The 17,270-nt window shown below is 38.7% G+C and overlaps 1 protein-coding gene, 1 long non-coding RNA gene and 1 pseudogene across 2 annotated transcripts; 2 read left to right on the forward strand and 1 right to left on the reverse strand.

The window, feature by feature from the left end:
* Window positions 1–10,486: 10,486 nt before the first annotated feature.
* LOC121798796 lies at window positions 10,487–13,585 on the reverse strand. The gene is made up of 3 exons (XR_006050091.1): window positions 13,294–13,585; window positions 12,702–13,167; window positions 10,487–10,695 (listed from the first exon to the last, which is right to left on the reverse strand). It is a non-coding gene; the product is annotated as an uncharacterized LOC121798796 (long non-coding RNA).
* Window positions 10,817–12,505, forward strand: LOC121798795 (putative UDP-rhamnose:rhamnosyltransferase 1). Its single transcript, XM_042197988.1, has one exon. The coding sequence runs from the start codon at window positions 10,832–10,834 to the stop codon at window positions 12,275–12,277; it is 1,446 nt and encodes a 481-aa protein (XP_042053922.1). The 5' UTR covers window positions 10,817–10,831; the 3' UTR covers window positions 12,278–12,505.
* A 1,888-nt stretch (window positions 13,586–15,473) lies between the features above and the next one.
* On the forward strand, window positions 15,474–17,256 carry LOC121798798 (annotated as a pseudogene).
* The last annotated feature ends 14 nt before the right edge of the window (window positions 17,257–17,270 follow it).

Consider the following 17,270-nt stretch of genomic DNA (forward strand, 5'->3'; position numbering starts at 1 on the left):
TTGCATCAACTGCACATCCAGACGCGACCGACGATCGACGGGAGGAAATTCCAGCCTCTCTAGCGCGTCGGATAGAGGCATGTTGTCCCGGAGGTTGTGCGTGCCTAGAGTGTATAACGGAGGGCTCTTCCGCTTGCTCGTCATTCAGGTAGAATGATTGCGAGCCGCTGCCACTCCTGTAGTCCCCGGCTATGTTGTGTCTAGTACGCTTCGGCCCAGGAGCTCCAGCCTACTCTTACGCACAGATGGTCTTGAATTTCGGACAATGCTCGAGAACTTGATACTCCTCCCACATTGTGAACTTCGGCCAGCCCTCCGTGTTGTATTGGCCCATAGACAGTGCCTTCACGTCGGCTTCGCTCCGGCCACTCTCAGCATTGAGTAGGTTGTTCGGGTATATGCCCGTGAACCGCTTGGTGGCCGGCAGAATCCTAGACCACTTTTTGCGGAACTGTTCTCCGTCATGCGGTTTGGCGTCTTGAGGTTTGAACTCGTTGTATGCCAACAAGATACGCTTCCAAAAGCTCCCCTCGGTCTGATCGGTGCCCACTATGGGGTCTGATGTGACGCATCCCACGCTCTCACCACAACAATGGACTCCGCTTTGGTGTAGTGCGTGCCCCGTTTGTGTCCGGCTTCCGGCACCGCTGCATCACTGCCACCGCCGCTGCCGAAGCCGCTGCCCGAGCCGCCACCGCCGCTTCCGCCGCCGTTGCCCGAGCAGCCACTGCGGCCGCCGCGTCTTCCGCCGCCGCCACCGCCACTGCTTCCACCCGCCCCTTCGATCCCGTCGAGTCTCGTCGGAACAGGCGTATCCGGTACGCCGGAACTGAGCAGACCCATAATCATATCCAGGGCGTCTTGATCTGCATCGGTGAAAGGAGATTGACTGGATTGGAAAGGGGTCTCCGGACTGGGATGGTTAAGCGCGTCGAGGTTGGGTCTGTAATCTCCAAACGCCGAGCGACTCAGATTCCGCTGAAAAGGTTGGGGCATGGGAGAAGACCACCACGGCTGAGATGGAGGAGGAGTTGGACTCGATCCCCACGGAGGGAGAGATTGACTTCAACTCCACGGCTGGGACGGAGAGCCGCCATATCCCGACGGCTGAGAAGGATATCCGTCATATCCCGACGGCTGGAAGGATTGCTGCCATATCCCGACGGCCGAGAAGGATAGCCGTCATATCTCGACGGCTGGGAAGGATTGCCGCCATATCTCGATTCGTCCGAGCTGGGTGAGTCGCCGTGTTCACCGTGCATTTTTAGAGAGTGAAAGTGTAGATAGTGAATGAATGGAGAGTGTGTGAAAAGGGTGTAAAATGGGTGGTGGAGGAGTGGTATTTATAGGTATTATTTTCGAAAAAAAATTTTGGAAGGGGGCGCGCGGCGAAAGGGCACCGGCGCGTCCTCGCACAAAAAACCCCCGGAGGACCTTCCGCCCCGAAAATTTAATCTGCCTCCGCCCCGAAAATTTCTTCTGCCTCGGGGCGGACGTCTGATACGAGTATTCTAGCCATATTATTTTGTTTAGATATTATAGGGATTTAGCCTATCTTCTTTTATATCCACACATATTATAAATATGTGTGGAGTCTTCCATAATATTCAGTCAATCAATATATGAAATTATCATCTTTTTCGATGGCAGAAACTGCAGCTGGTGCGACTCTGACGAAAAACTACCTGGGTTAGGGAGTCGGCGCAGCTCTTGATCCCTCTGTCGGACGGTATACCCGTTGGAATTAGAGTGCGCGGGTGGCGGCTGACGGCAGATAGCTGCGTCGGGTTCGTTGTGCGTACATCGGGGATGAAGTCGGATGTGGCGGTGGCTCCGGCAACGGAGGTGCACAAGGGTATCCAACACATCGATTGGCTGCATCCTCCGGATGGCGGCTGAAAAAGCCGTCGGGGATGTTGCCCGACCGCCCAGATTGGTGTGGACTGGGGTATTTTTTTCCGATGAAGGTTTTCCACGCGCCTATCTGCTGCGTCCATACGGGATTCCATCAAGTCCAATAGGCGACCCAATTTTGCTAAAATAGGGTGCATAACTAATAAGAGAAAGAATGAAGTTGGAGTGGATGGGTTCGGTGGGATTTTTTTTTGGTGAAGAAGGTTTTTTTTTATTGGTAAGATATGGGTTATGGATGAAGTAGACGGAGGATGAGCACGGATGAAAGCACCAGTTGTTAAGGAATGCCTTTCCTTAACGGTCGGAATCCTCACAATCAAGAAACAGAGACCGTAGTCGTCCAGCGCCCAAGAGGATTGGGTCGGCGAAGACGTTCGGCGGAGGGGTGCTGGGCGCGAGAGAGGTTCTCGTCGGCAGCGATAAAGACGTTTCTTGATGCACAATTAATTGAGCCAAATAAATAATTTCATATATTGATTGATTGGTTAAAATGATAATATTCTCTCCTATTTATAATACTAGAATACTACTACACTAACTTATTGAATAAGAAAACAAAGATATGAAAAAGATTTGGTGAATCAAAGATAACTAATTAATTGAGATATGATCGTATCATAAAATTTGACTATTTTTCATGGACGGATAAGTAGAAATTTAACTCGAAGTCGTATGAGGATCTACGTAAAAAGTCCCCTAACTCACACCTACTCTCTCTATAAATATGTGATGACCTCAAATCCTAAAAGCTCATTCTCTCCCACTCTTTCTCGAAATTCACACTGGCTCCCTCCTTACTCTCTCTCAAATTTTTGTCTTCTGCTATTCTCCTAAGAATTCTTCATCTTTTGCATTCTTTTGGACTCTGAAGAATCAAGAATCAAGAATCAAGAATCAAGAATCAAGAATCATTAAAGAGTCTTATTAATTGTATCGTTTCATTTTTTTCTATTTTTGGCAGTGGACTGGATTCTATTAACTTATTTTTACTCAAAATTTTATTATAATATTAATCTATAAAAATAATAGTAACTTTTTTAACAAACATTTTTGAATATTTCTTAAATATCAGTTTAAAGTAGAGAAAATATATTCGTGTGTGAGAGTTGGCCAAGCTATAGAGAGACTAATGCATAAAGCCAAAGGTCTCAGATTCGAATCCTCCATAGTACGACCTTTAAATTTAAATTCATTTCAAAAAATTTGTTATTCACCACAATTATACTTAGCCATATGATATCACAAATTTAAATAGTTATTGAAATGACTTAATAATAATACTATATTACCAAAATAAATTTAAATAGTTATTGAAATGACTTAATAATAATACTATATTACCAAAATATTAGTTACTGGTAAGTACAGTAACAAAATTTAAAAACATAAATGTTAAGAAAAGTGAGTAGAAAAAGAATTAGTGGAATATGAGTCTCACTTGTATATATTAGTTTTAAATGAAATGAGAGTGGAATGAGTTAATGGAATGTGGGACCCTATTACCATTTATGGTAAAAGTGAACTCCTATTCGCGGACGGAGGGAGTACTATAAATGACTAATAAAGTCACCTATAATATTTGAATAAAGGTTGGGTGTTTTTAAAAAATAACTTCTACTCCCTATGTCCATGAAAAATAGACCATATTGTGAATGACACGGGCTTTAATGTTGAATTGGTAAAGTAAGAGAGAAGGGAAAAAGTACTTATGAGATAAGTAGTGTTAGTGGAATGTGAGGTCCATATTATTAGTAGTGTTTAATTGTGTTAGATAGCAAATATGTGGTCATTTTTCAAACTTGGTCTATTATTCGTGGACAATCTAAAATGGCAAATATGATATATTTTTTGTGGACGAAGGCAGTATAATATTTTATAACTGAATCACTCATAGTACATAACAGAGGAGTACATCATATTCTTCATATTTCTAATAACCTCTCTCTAGTTCTAAAAATTACTACATAATAACATTGGCGAAATATAAATCCATAACCATCAAACTGTATTAGCATATCATACTTTCAATTACTTTAATATATATAGTAATACAACACGATTGCTAGCTTATGCTCTAATTATTGATATAAATAGGGAGTGATAATTTATGGTAAAGACAACTACAGCTCATCTAACTCACATGATTTACGGCAACATCAACTATGCATGTCTAATAATTTGATCTCACTCTCCCCACTGTCTTATCACATAAACACACACACAAGAAACGATCATTGACAACCTCACTTAGTGCATGTTGCATACTTTGATTCTCACTGTCCCCATGGCCTAAACTAAGAGTGTCCACTATAGGGGCGGCGCCGCCCCCTTCCCGCCGCCGCGCCAAGCTATAGTGTGGAGGACGTTTATACGATCATATCCCAATTAATTAGTTATCTTTGATTCACCCAATCTTTTTCATATCTTTGTTTTCTTATTCAATAAGTTAGGGTAGTAGTATTATAGTATTATAAATAGGAGGGATGTTATCATTTTAAGCAGTCAATCAATATATAAAATTATTCAATTGGCTCATTATCGTGTGCTTCAAGAAACTGTCATCAACGCTGCCGACGAGAACCTCTCTCGCGCCCAGCCACCCCTCCGCCGACCCAATCCTCTTGGGCGCTCGACGACTACGGTCTCTGTTTCTTGATTGTGAGGATTCTGACCGTTAAGGAAAGGCATTCCTTAACATTTTATCATTTTGGAATGTCTATAAAAAATAATCTCATTTCTAAGAATAGAAAGTTTGTCTCTCATACTTTATCCTCTTTCTCATATTGTGCCTACTTTTCTTCATATTTCTCTTAATTTACTAATTTTTCCTCTTCTCTCTTAATTTACTAATTTTTCATTAAAACTCGTGTCGTCAACAAATGAGAGTAAAATGCACACGACATTAGTTAAATCCTTAAAATAATTCCTTTTACATAGAAGAAAAATAGGGAAGGATTGTTTTAGATTTAATTTGGATAATTATTCTAAAAGGAAATTTATTAAATCTAAGAGAATAATAATTCTCCTCCAATAAAATGAGGGGTCGAAATGAGAAGGAAAAACTTTTGTAATTATGCATGGGACCACTTAATAATCACACAAGTTGAAAAATAAATCACATCGCTTTATCTGCGAGAGATTTCGAAATATGGGTCTCAATTTACTGATTTTTCAAAATTTGACATTAAATTTGCTGACCTTTCAGGATATAACATCGAGGCATGCAAATTTTTCATAATAAGAGTTTTTCACTTTTTTATATTTTTCTTCTTCTTTTTTATTATTATCTCTCCTTATAATTGTATGACCAAACTACCCCTCACATCACCCCCTACCGCTCTTCACCGCCTATGCCTCTGCTTTCCATAAGCCTGTCAACGGAGACACGCAGCGGCCATTGTCTCCATTCGCCATTGGAATCTCCCTTCTCTCTCAAACACATAACTGTTCCGTCAAAATAACATACGCACATAGTCTCAATCCCAACACAATAACAAATGTAATATTGAAGCAAGAAAAGAAAGCTCATGACAACAAATGAAAGGAATGAAAACCTAAGGCAATGCAATTGGGAGCTGATCAAGCTAATTCCATAACAATTGCTGTCTAGAACAACTAAAATGGCAGGCGGCACTATAGAACTTCATTAAACAGAAAAAGAAAAGAAAAAAAGAAATAAAATATCAAGAGCGGGAGGCAGTGGAACGGGGCTCTGATGTCGCTATGAAAATATCAAAACAGCAGACGGGAAGAGGAGGGTGTAGGCGGAGGCGGCAAAGTGAAGGGAAGAATTTCGATTGAGCGCAAAATCACTCGGGTTGGCAGTGGAGCAAAATTTCAATTGGATTTTTGAGAAATCGAGTCAAAATGTGAAGGATAGTTTAGTCATTATAATTATTGGAGGTGAAATAATAACAAAAAAGAAGAGAAAAAAATAAGAATACTTTAGAGCATCAGCAGTGGCGCGGATGTCCCTGCGGACATCCCAAAAACACCTCTTGCCACGTCATATGGACTTCCCATTGTGGATGTCACGTCATACGGACATCCCACTGCAAAATGGCGGACATCCCCGATGACATCCCGACGGATTTTCCATAATTAAAAAAATCACAAATTCACAAATTAAGCAATTTCCGAAATTAAACAATTTACGGAATTAAAATTTCAACACGAATACGGAGAAAATGCAAGCACTTTATTTTTAAAAAAAAGTTACATAATTATTAAAAAAACATACATAATTTCTAAAAAAATACATGGTTCAACGAGCCGTATATATTGTTGGTTATTTTAGTGTAATTGGATTAACTTGATTGATCAATATTGTCATAATGAGACATCATATAAGTTTGGAAGTGCGGAGTGCACGCTTGTTTGAATTCATTATGATTAGACGGGGGTTCAGGGGCAGCGCCCCCAAGGAACGGGGTCCAAGGGGCAGAGCCCCTGGCTGAGGTCGAGCTATGTAGAAAATTCATCCGGTAATATAATTTTTGATAGTCGAATGACTCATTTACAATGTTCGAAACTCCTTAAAAATCTCCCTAACATATATAGAGTTTTTTTTAAAAATATATAAAATAAAATAAAAAATAGGGACGTCTGTGCGGACGTCCGTCGTGTCAACGCAATGGCGGACGTCCCGGGAACGCCGCGGAACTGCGGTGTCCTCATTGGACGTCCGTATCCGTGCCTACCTTGCACAATGGCAGATGTCCCCCGCGGACGTCCGGCATGCCGATCTGAATTCCGCGGGGACGGGCGCCACTGATGATGCTCTTAGTCATTATAATTATTGGATGTGAAATAATAAGAAAAAAGAAGAGAAGAAAATAAGAAAAAAGAAGAGAAAAAATATAAAAAATAAAAAAATCTTTATTCTGAAAATTCGCATTTCTCTGTCCTATATTCTGAAATATCAACTAATTAAATTAATATCCAAACTTATTTGGCACACTTAAAATAAATTACATTAATATCCAAACTTTTACATGGATAATCACACAAAATAAATTACTAATTTCCACATAATTGAGAAATGAAATCACCGAAATTTGGATTGCTACACGAGATCTTTCATAATCGTGCGTGGCGTCGACCACTCCACATCATATCAGTGGTTCCTTCGTATCCATTGTGGCATCATTCATCCAATTGGGTTCAATTAATGACATGTGGAGTCGAATTACCAGAAATATAAGAGAATGTAGATATAATTATTTTTTGATAAACAGAAAAAAATAAGAAGAAGAGATAATTATACGTTGACAAGAAAGTATATAACGTGCAGCCATAATTTTTTTCAACCATAGGATGTGTTTGAATTGAAGTTTATTTTTCATTTAGATAAGAATAAAATCGTTTTGTAAAAATGCTTTTCTTAGTTTTTCATTTCTATTTGTGGTGTTTGAATTGATAGTATATTATATATAGGCCTTAATATCACGTGTTTGTTTGTTATTTAAAGCCACACTATAGTAGGAAATTCCAAAACTATCCTCTGCTTTTTTCTATATTTCCAAAGCTGAGGGCTATATTAATAAATTTCACGCAATTTAAGATTGATATAGTGTTAGCACATATTATTATCAGTCAATTTTCTATGATACTAAAACATCTTTTTTCAGCCTTAATTCAACGGGCCATTTGCTCATTGAACGAGCCATACAAAAAATTTAATTAACATATCAAACACTAGATTGGACCATCAAATGCACTTTAAATGTGTCTATCTATCAATTTAAACGTACGGACAAGATAATTAATGGAACCGGTAAGAGTTGATACCAATTATATAATCGTACCTCGACTAAAAGTTTGTTATTATCATAAAAACATTTGTAGTATAAGTCACGAAAGTTAGTTGTCTCCTTTCAATTTTAGGAATGCAAAGTTGGTGTGATATGTGGCTGTGAATAAAACTGGCAATATACATAGATGCAGAACGTTAGTAATAAAAATGCTACTGGAAAGATGGAGTACAAAAAAGATTGTGATGAGAAGTTTACCTATTGATAATTCTCAAGTACTATACTTTATACTACTAGTATTTTTATTGTACTGTATAAATTAGAGTGTACTGTATAAATTAGAGTATTCATGTGTAAAGAGAGAACATATAGGACGAAATTGGGTTCAAGCAATCACATTTTTGGATTAATTGGGTTAACTTGTAATCTTTATTAATAAAACCCATTAAAATAGTGCAGTGATGGTTTTCGAATTATGTAAATTCCTAAATTTTGTCAATCTCTATTTTGTTTGTAGGTTTTTTTTTTTTTTTTTTAAATTAACTTCATAGGAGGAAAGACAAATTACGCCACCTAGGGTTCGAACTCGAGACCTCCAGGATGGACGCGGTATCCAGCACCCTTTACCGCTAGGCCAAGGGGCTTGGATTATTAATGTATTAATGTATTCTTCTTATTGGTAATGAACTTATAACTTTGTTTGTAAATTATCAAATTATTAATGTATTCTTTTTTTTGGTAATGAACTTATTAATGTATTTAGATTTTGTAAGTAATTAAGATTTTGGTATTAACATATTTTAATATTAATTATAATTAAGTAAATATTAATATAATAAAACATTTGTTTTGTTGTCTAAAACATAACGTCATTTAGATAGCATCGTTTAATTAATCATGAAATCAAATTAGGGTCAAAATGCTACCTATATATGGGAATAGTACTTCCTCGTGTGACAATAAACTTAGCGCGTGACACAGACGAGCGGCAAGAAGGTGCATGTAGTGATGGCTTGCCTTCGGGCACATGGTTCCATTCCTCGACCTCTCCATGGCCCTCGCCAAGCGCGGCGTCCACGTGTCCTTCATCTCCACTCCCCTCAACATCCTCCGCCTCCCCCAAATCCCCCCTAACCTCGCCCCCTTCCTCCAATTCGGACCCCTCCCCCCTTCCGCCGAGGCCACCGTCGACCTCCCCTCCGACCAAATCTACCACCTCAAGTCCGCCCTCCACCACCCCGTCCGCGCCTTCGTCGTCGCCAACAACCCTGACTACTGTTGGTAGAATGACTGGAATTACAAGAGATAAACAAAATCGGATTTAAATTGGAAGAGAGTGTATTGGATTATTTTTTTTATAGTTACACATTCTTGGATGTGTTACTCTTTCTTTCAATGTGGGATAAAAATCATTATTTGTAAGTTTATAATAGATTGTCCATCATTCTTCGTCTATATTAATACTCTATCTTCTATTATTATAATTTAACAACAAATATTATTACATAAACTATTATTCATTAGTTCTTTATCATTAATGATTTGCTTAGGTTTATAAATTTATGTATATGTTAACTAATAAATAATATTATACACATTGAAAGAATAATTCTTATACAAATTATATAAACCTAACAATAATTATTATACAAATAAATATTTTCTATATACAAATCATATTTCTCAACAGTTCTTTATTTTTATCAATCAAGAATATATTTGAATAATAATTTTGTTTATATATATCATACAAAACATGAAGAAACGTAGAAGACAAAAGAAAGTTTTGTATCTCATATTGGAAAAAGATGAATAAATGCTATAAACATGTAGTTATAAAAGAAAATACTTCAACATATTTTGTCTCACATCAAAAGTGAAACATAAAACATTCAAGGATGTCTCTATAAAAGAGAAACAACCAAGAATGATTTTGTCCCACATCGAAAGTGAAACATAAAACATTCAAGGATGTCTCTATAAAAGAGAAACAACCAAGAATGGTTTCATAAATTCGCAAGCCCATCAAATATATATGGGCTATTATGATTTTCTTGTATTCATTTATTTGTAAAAATTGTTTTTAAATATAAAAATTAATTTTTAGAAATATATTTTTTTAATTCGGTTGAACCGCCAGTTCAAACCGGTGAACTGCCGGTTACGGTTCATCATTTTTTCGAACCTGAACCGGCCCGCTTGAACCGCCGAACTGCCAGCCGGTTTGACCCGCCGGTTCCGATCCCGGTTCATGAACTGGCAGTTCCGAACCGCTGGTTCACCGCAGGGCCGGTTCGGTTTGTGCATGCTTAATTGTAACTAAGCCATCTCCAACCATTTATGCCAAATTCAAACCCATTTTTGAGCCAAAAAGTAGTTTTACTCCGATCATTTACCCCATATTTAAGTTTTACACTATTTTTAAGTATTTATCTCAAAAAAATTTGCAGCCATATTTGGTGTTATTCGAATGAAAAACTCAAAAATTGGTTTGAGTTTGGTGTATAGTTGGAGAAATTTTCAACACCAAAAATGAGTTATAGTGTATAGTTGGAGATGGTCAAATGTTGTGAAAATATAGCTATAGAGGGTAATTAATAGTCCTGAATATGTTTTTAATATGTATAATTTTTTAATTTAAATTTATTTATTTTTATAATATATGAAATTAAAGCTTTTGTTGTGATTTTTAATTTGATGTGTATTGAATAATAATTTTTTCAAATATATGAAATTCAGAAAAAATGGATAAGAGAGATTAAAAAGACGAGAGAAAGAAAATTGGAGAAAAGCGAAAAAGACAGAAATAATGTGAGAGAGGAGAGAAAAATGGTTAAAAAATAATGAAAAAGTATCTCAAATGTAATTAAACATTTGTAGAGACAGCTGACAATATATATTTTTTTTACTGCGTATGAAAAAAAGTAAAAACTCCATTGACAATATACTTTTTCCTAGTCCTCTTTAGGAAAAGGCAGTAATTAGGTGCAACTCCAGACTTCACGTCGACATGTCACACTCACAGGCCCTGCATGATAGACGATGGAGAGAAAAATCAGTCTCCACTCAACTAACTAGACAAGTAACCCTAGTTCACTACCTCAAACCAGCATCACTCTCTAAACAGTTACCAGCTATAAATATCTTTGAATCATTGAGTTGGCATGGATAAGGTTGGAAGAAAAATGAATGGAGAAAAGGAGGTTCATGTTGTGATGGTGCCATGGCTGGCATTCGGTCATATGATCCCTTTCTTGGATCTCTCCATTGCCTTGGCCAAATTTGGCATTCATGTCTCCTTCATCTCAACTTCCAGAAACATTTCAAGACTCCCCAAAATACCACCTAATCTCTCACCATTCATCGACTTCATTCCCCTTCCTCTCCCCAAGCTTGACTCCAGTCCCCTCCCAGACAATGCCGAAGCCACAACAGACATTCCGGCTGACAGAATGGATGACCTCAAGAAATCCTGTGATCTCTTCCAGGAATCCATCAGCAATTTCATTGCTAACAAGTTACCAAACTGGATATTTGTTGATTTCTTTTTCCACAAGGTACTTGATACTGCACAAGAATTGGATATCCCTGTAATATTCAACCTTATATTTACTGCTAGTTCTTCTGTGTTCTGTTGGACACCTGAGTTTGTGGCCGGCGATGGCAAGGGCCAAAGGAGGTTGCCTCAGGACATGACTGTCCCTCCAGATTGGGTTGATTTTCCCTCACAAGTAGTTTTCAGGAAACATGAAGCTCCGGCTATGCATAATATCTTGTATGGCGCACGGCCATCTGGAATCACAGATGGAGAACGCATGATTCAAATAGCCCAACGATGCCAGGCTTTTGCTATACGCACTTGCCTGGAACTCGAATCTGATTATTTGGATATATACTCGAAAATCACTGGAAAGCCAGTGATTCCACTGGGATGTCTTCCACCTGAGAAGGTGGTAGGCACCAAAATTATCTGGGAAGAGCCATGGAGTAGAGTCTTTGACTGGCTTGACAAACAAAAGCCAAACGAGGTAGTGTTTGTCGGGTTTGGGAGTGAATATAAGTTGAAGAGAGAGGAGATTCATGAGATATCATATGGGATTGAACTATCCGGGCTTCCCTTCTTCTTTTTACTGGCGAAGCCTGATTGGGGTGGTGGTGGTGGTGATGATGAGGTACTGCCCCCGGGATTTGAGTCCCGGACGGCAGGGAGGGGATTCGTGCAAATTGGATGGGCGCCCCAACGGGAAATCCTTGCCCATCCATCAATAGGTGCTTCATTGTTTCATGCAGGGTGGTCTTCTGTTGTTGAAAATTTGACACATGCTAACTGCCTTGTACTGTTGCCATTCATCATCACTCAACCATTGGATACCGGACTTCTAGTTGAGAAGGGCTTAGCAATAGAGGTTGAACGAGCTGAAGATGGTTCTTTTACGAGAAATGACATTGCAAACGCATTGCAAGTGGCAATGGTTACTACGGAAGGGGAAGCACTAAGAGCCCGTACAAAAGAAGCAGCTAATGGAATTTTCGCAAATAAAGAGCTCAATCATAGTTATATCAACAACTTTGTGGAGTATCTGAAAGAAGGGGTTTACGAAAAGAAGTAAGTTCTGAGGGGAGCATTTGCTACATGTGTTGTGTGTTGTTATTATGTTTCTTTAGCTAATATGAAGATGATATATGTGACAATGCATGGGTTGGTTTTATGTTTCTTTTGCTACTACTCCGTATAAGTTCCTGGCTGTTAGTTCAAGGTCCTTAGCTATTTGTATTCGCTTTGTATGGTTGTATTTATCAAGAGGAATAATGCTAATACCAACTGCTCTATCCATGTACTTCTTCTCTGTTTCCCAAGATCCCTAGAAGCCATTCAACTACAGTACATTTTTTTTGGAGTTTAATTTCCTGAAGCTCTCACATTCTCAATCTGAACTACCAAAAGGTGTGACAAAAGGAAGATGGAATATTACAGGAAAACTTAAGAAGGTGATATCTCGCTTTCAGATAAAGATGAGATTCAACTTTCATTACCTGATTTGTATGGTAGTAGCTTGTACATTCACCATGTAATAGACATAGATGAAGCTAACCTCGAAAAAATACACGTCAACCACATCCAGCATATCAACCGATAATGTTTTCATAAGTGTTGCCTACCATAGCATAGCATCATGTTGTTTGATAATCCTGACAGCTCAGGCAGGATATCCTGCTCTGCTTGTTTGTCCTACAGCATTATAGAGCACAATAAGCAGTTGTAGCAAAAACAGAAACATACTAACACATATTGCAAAACTGACACAGCAATAAAAAAGGCTTTAAGATTGCATCCAAATGTGAGCTCTGCATATCATCTCTCAATTTGAGACAAAAACTGTAAGGGGCCTCCTTGCCGAAGAACACATTTGAGTGAGATCTGAGCATAGACTTTATATTCTCTGATCGATTTGCAGTGGAATTCGTCTGACCATGGACCGAAATTTAGCTCCAGAATTACCTGTAATTGGCAGAAAACATTATTCGTCTGATTATGGAGCGAATTTTGGGTCGTTACTTATTTGACAGTTACGCAGAAACCTATTTGAAATCAGAATTAAAGTTAGCAGATCTGAAATTGCCAAACCATTTGGATCAAATCTGTGCAAATTATCCGACTCTCAAGTGGCATAGCGCAGCAGAAGGTAAATGCTCCAATCTAGAAATCCTGATCGCGGCCATTTTGAGTAAAGAGTGGGAAAAAGAAAAAGAGAGATGTGATTGGAATGAAGGGGGAATAAAATACGATTAGAAATAGGATATTTATCGTGTGAAACGTAAGAATCAGGATTGGTGGTAGAGTCGAGCAATAAGAGCGATAGATCATGTAGGGCAGAAAGATCGGCCCTGCTCCGAGTATCTCGCAAACTGCTAGCTTATAGGTGTATGTATCACCTGATTCAATTTTGATAAATGAAACATTTGCTAAACCTAAGAGCATCTCCAGTGGGCGGACATCCCACTCGGACATCCACTAGGACATCCCAAAAACACCTCCTGCCACGTCACTAGGACATCCCACCCCACTGCCACATCACTAGGACATCCCATGCATATCCGCCCTTCCCATCGCCCTTCCCACTAGGACATCCCGCAATAAAAAAAATCATAAATTCACAAATAAAACAATTTACGTTTACGGAAATAAAATTTGACCGAGAATACGAACGGGAAAAGTTAACAACTTTATCGGAAAAAACATACATGATTCTAGATATACTTGAGATTATAGATGTAGAGAGAGAAACTTGTTATTAACGCAAGTGGTGCGAATGAAATAAAATTCAACGAGCCGTATATATAGAGTTTCAAAAAAAAAAAAAAAAAAAAAAAAACGGGACGTCCGACCGGACGTCCGAGTTGAAGCCACAGTGGCGGACGTCCGCCCGCCCGTCGCCGGGATGTCCGAGGACACCCGACGTCCTCACGGGACGTCCGTATCCGACCTCCGACCTCCCAATGGCGGACGTCCCGTCGCCCTTCCCGGTGTCCGACCGGACGTCCTACCGGAGGGGCGCCATAGGAGATGCTCTAACAAAATTAAAATTTTTTTGACCCTGTCATATTCTTCACTAGGTACAACGTATACACTTTAGGAATACTATTTTTTTATAATCTCTAAACTGTTTATTTATCTAGATTTTATATACAGTAACTTAAATTTATGTACTCCATAATAATGTTAGATGTATATATAGTTCTAATTTGACAAAATATTCCAATTTGATAAAGTAAAATTAAAAGTTCATATGGAATGGGTAATTTTTTCTTCTTAGAAGCTTTATTTGTTTTTATTTTAGAATGGACTACAAAAATGGTCCATGGACTTATCTCGCTCATAGTCCCTGGACTTTAAAAATATCGTCAGACATCCCCGGACTAATGATTTATTTTAAAAATGGTCCTTTTGGGCTGCTGGACAATTTTGTCTTTTCACATTTTTAACTTTTTCAATCTGATATTATTTTTAAAACAGTCATTTTTGGGCTGCTGGGCAATTATTTTTAAATAATATCAGATTGAAAAAGTTGAAAATGTGAAAAGACACAAGTGTCAAGCAGCCCAAAATGGCATTTTCGGTTAAAAAATAGCCAAAAGGACCATTTTTTAAATAAATGACGATATTTTCCAGGGACTATGGACGAGATAAAACCATAGTCGATGGACCATTTTTGTAGTTCAATCTTTATTTTATTTAGTTGCAAGAATCAGAGTTGCGCATTTTTACTGATCTAAATCTGAATTTGTTATTTCAGCAACTTTGAGCTAGCGTGGCGTGTGGATTAATTTAGGTAAGTAGACAAGGTTTTATTTTGGTTGATGATCAATTTCTCTATTTCTCCTGTTTAATGTAGCAGGAGAGTGATTCAGTTTGTTTGAGGGGAATTAATAAGTAGAAATCACGACAAAGAAGGCTACGACAATATATTTTACATCATTTGTAATTGTACTAATCAATAGTCAAAATATTTTTTGCTCTCTTTTATCCCATAATCAATTATAGTCTCCATCCAGAGATAGACTGTTATCCCCTAATCAATTATAGCCACCCAAGGTTTCTTATCTATGTTTGGTATTAGAGATGCACATTTTAACAACAAACTCTTGAATAATCTGTGATCAGAAAAATAACAGAAAGTTAATTTAATTCGATTTTTCTCAAAAAGGAAAAGTCGCCCCCCCGACCATACCCGCCCATCGGTGCACCTTCTTCGGTTCTTCCTCTTTCGAGTGTTTTTCTGGTAGCAGAGTGAGGTTTACCTGTAGAACGAATGGTTGTGTCGGTTAGAGATTCAGCTTTTGAAAAAAGGTGGCACTGGTAGGTAGGTACAGAAGTAAACGCAATTCCAAAATTTAAATCTAGTATACCACACTCGCACCAATTTATACACATTGATCAAAATCTTTGAAATCATTGCGTTGGCATGGATAAGGGTGGAAAATAATGAGTGGAGAAAAGGAGGTTCATGTTGTGATGGTGCCATGGCTGGCATTTGGTCACATGATCCCGTTCTTGGATCTCTCGATTGCCTTGGCCAAATTTGGCATTCATGTCTCCTTCATCTCAACTTCCAGAAACATTTCAAGGCTCCCCAAAATCCCACCTAATCTAATCTCTCACCATTTATCGAATTCATTCCCCTTCCTCTCCCCAATCCCCTCCCAGACAATGCCGAAGCCACAACAGACATTCTGGCTGACAGAATGGATGACCTCAAGAAATCCTGTGATCTCTTCAAGGAACCCATCAGCAATTTCATTGCTAACAAGTTACCACACTGGATCTTTGTAGATTTCTTTTTCCTCAAGCTACTTGATACTGCACAAGAATTGGATATCCCTGTAATATTCTACCTTATAACTACTGCTAGCTCTGTTGTGTTCTGTTGGACACCTGAAGGCAATGACCAAAGGAGGTTGCCCCAGGACATGACTGCCCCTCCAGATTGGGTTGATTTTCCCTCACAAGTATTTTGCAGGAAACATGAAGCTAAAGCGATGCATAATCTCTTTTTTTGGTACAAGGCCATCTGGAATCACAGATGGAGAACGCATAACTAAAATAGCCAAACGATGCCAGGCTTTTGCTATACGCACTTGCCTGGAACTCAAAGCTGATTATTTGCATCTATACTCAAAAATCACTGGAAAGCCAGTGATTCCAGTGGGATGTGGATAGGCACCAAAATTATGTGGGAAGATCCGTGGAGTAGTCTTTGACCGGCTTGACAAACAAAACCCAAACACTGTAGTGTTTGGGAGTGAATATAAGTTAAAAAGAGAGGAAATTCATGAGATATCATATGGGATTGAACTATCCGGGCTTCCCTTCTTGTTTTTACTGGCGAAGCCTGATCCGGGTGGCGATGATGATGAGGTACTGCCCCCGGGATTCGAGACCCGGACGAAAGGGAGTGGATTCGTGCAGATTGGATGGGCGCCCCAACGGGAAATCCTTGCCCATCCATCAATAGGAGCTTCATTGTTTCATGCAGGGTGGTCATCTGTTGTTGAAAATTTGACACATGCTAACTGCCTTGTGCTGTTGCCATTCATCATCACTCAACCATTGGATACCAGGCTTCTAGTTGAGAAGGGCTTAGCAATAGAGGTTGAACGAGCTGAAGATGGCTCTTTTACGAGAAATGACATTGCAAACGCATTGCAAATGGCAATGGTGTCTAAGGAAGGGGAAGCACTAAGAGCCCGTACAAAAGAAGCAGCTAATGGAATTTTTGCAAATAAAGAGCTCAACCATAGTTATATCAACAACTTTGTGGATTATCTGAAACATGGGGTTTAAGAGAATTAGTAAGTTCGAATGGGAGTATTTGCTACATGTGTTGTGTGTTATTATTATGTTTCTTTTGCTAACAGTATGCATTATTGACGATGATGAATCTGATGATGCATGGGTTGTTTTATATTTCTTTTGCTACTCTAAGTTACTGGCTGTCAGTTCAAGGTCCGTAGCTATTTGGGTTCGCTTTGTATGGTTGTATTTTATGAAGATGAATAATTCTAATACCAATTGCTTTATCCATGTACATCTTCTTTGTTTCC

This window comes from Salvia splendens, chromosome 4, assembly GCF_004379255.2.
Source record: "Salvia splendens isolate huo1 chromosome 4, SspV2, whole genome shotgun sequence".
Lineage (NCBI taxonomy): Eukaryota > Viridiplantae > Streptophyta > Magnoliopsida > Lamiales > Lamiaceae > Salvia > Salvia splendens.

Excerpts from the sequence above, each read along its gene's own strand:
- LOC121798795 (XM_042197988.1), top strand. The coding sequence starts at position 10,832 with ATGGATAAGGTTGGAAGAAAAATGAATGGAGAAAAGGAGGTTCATGTT.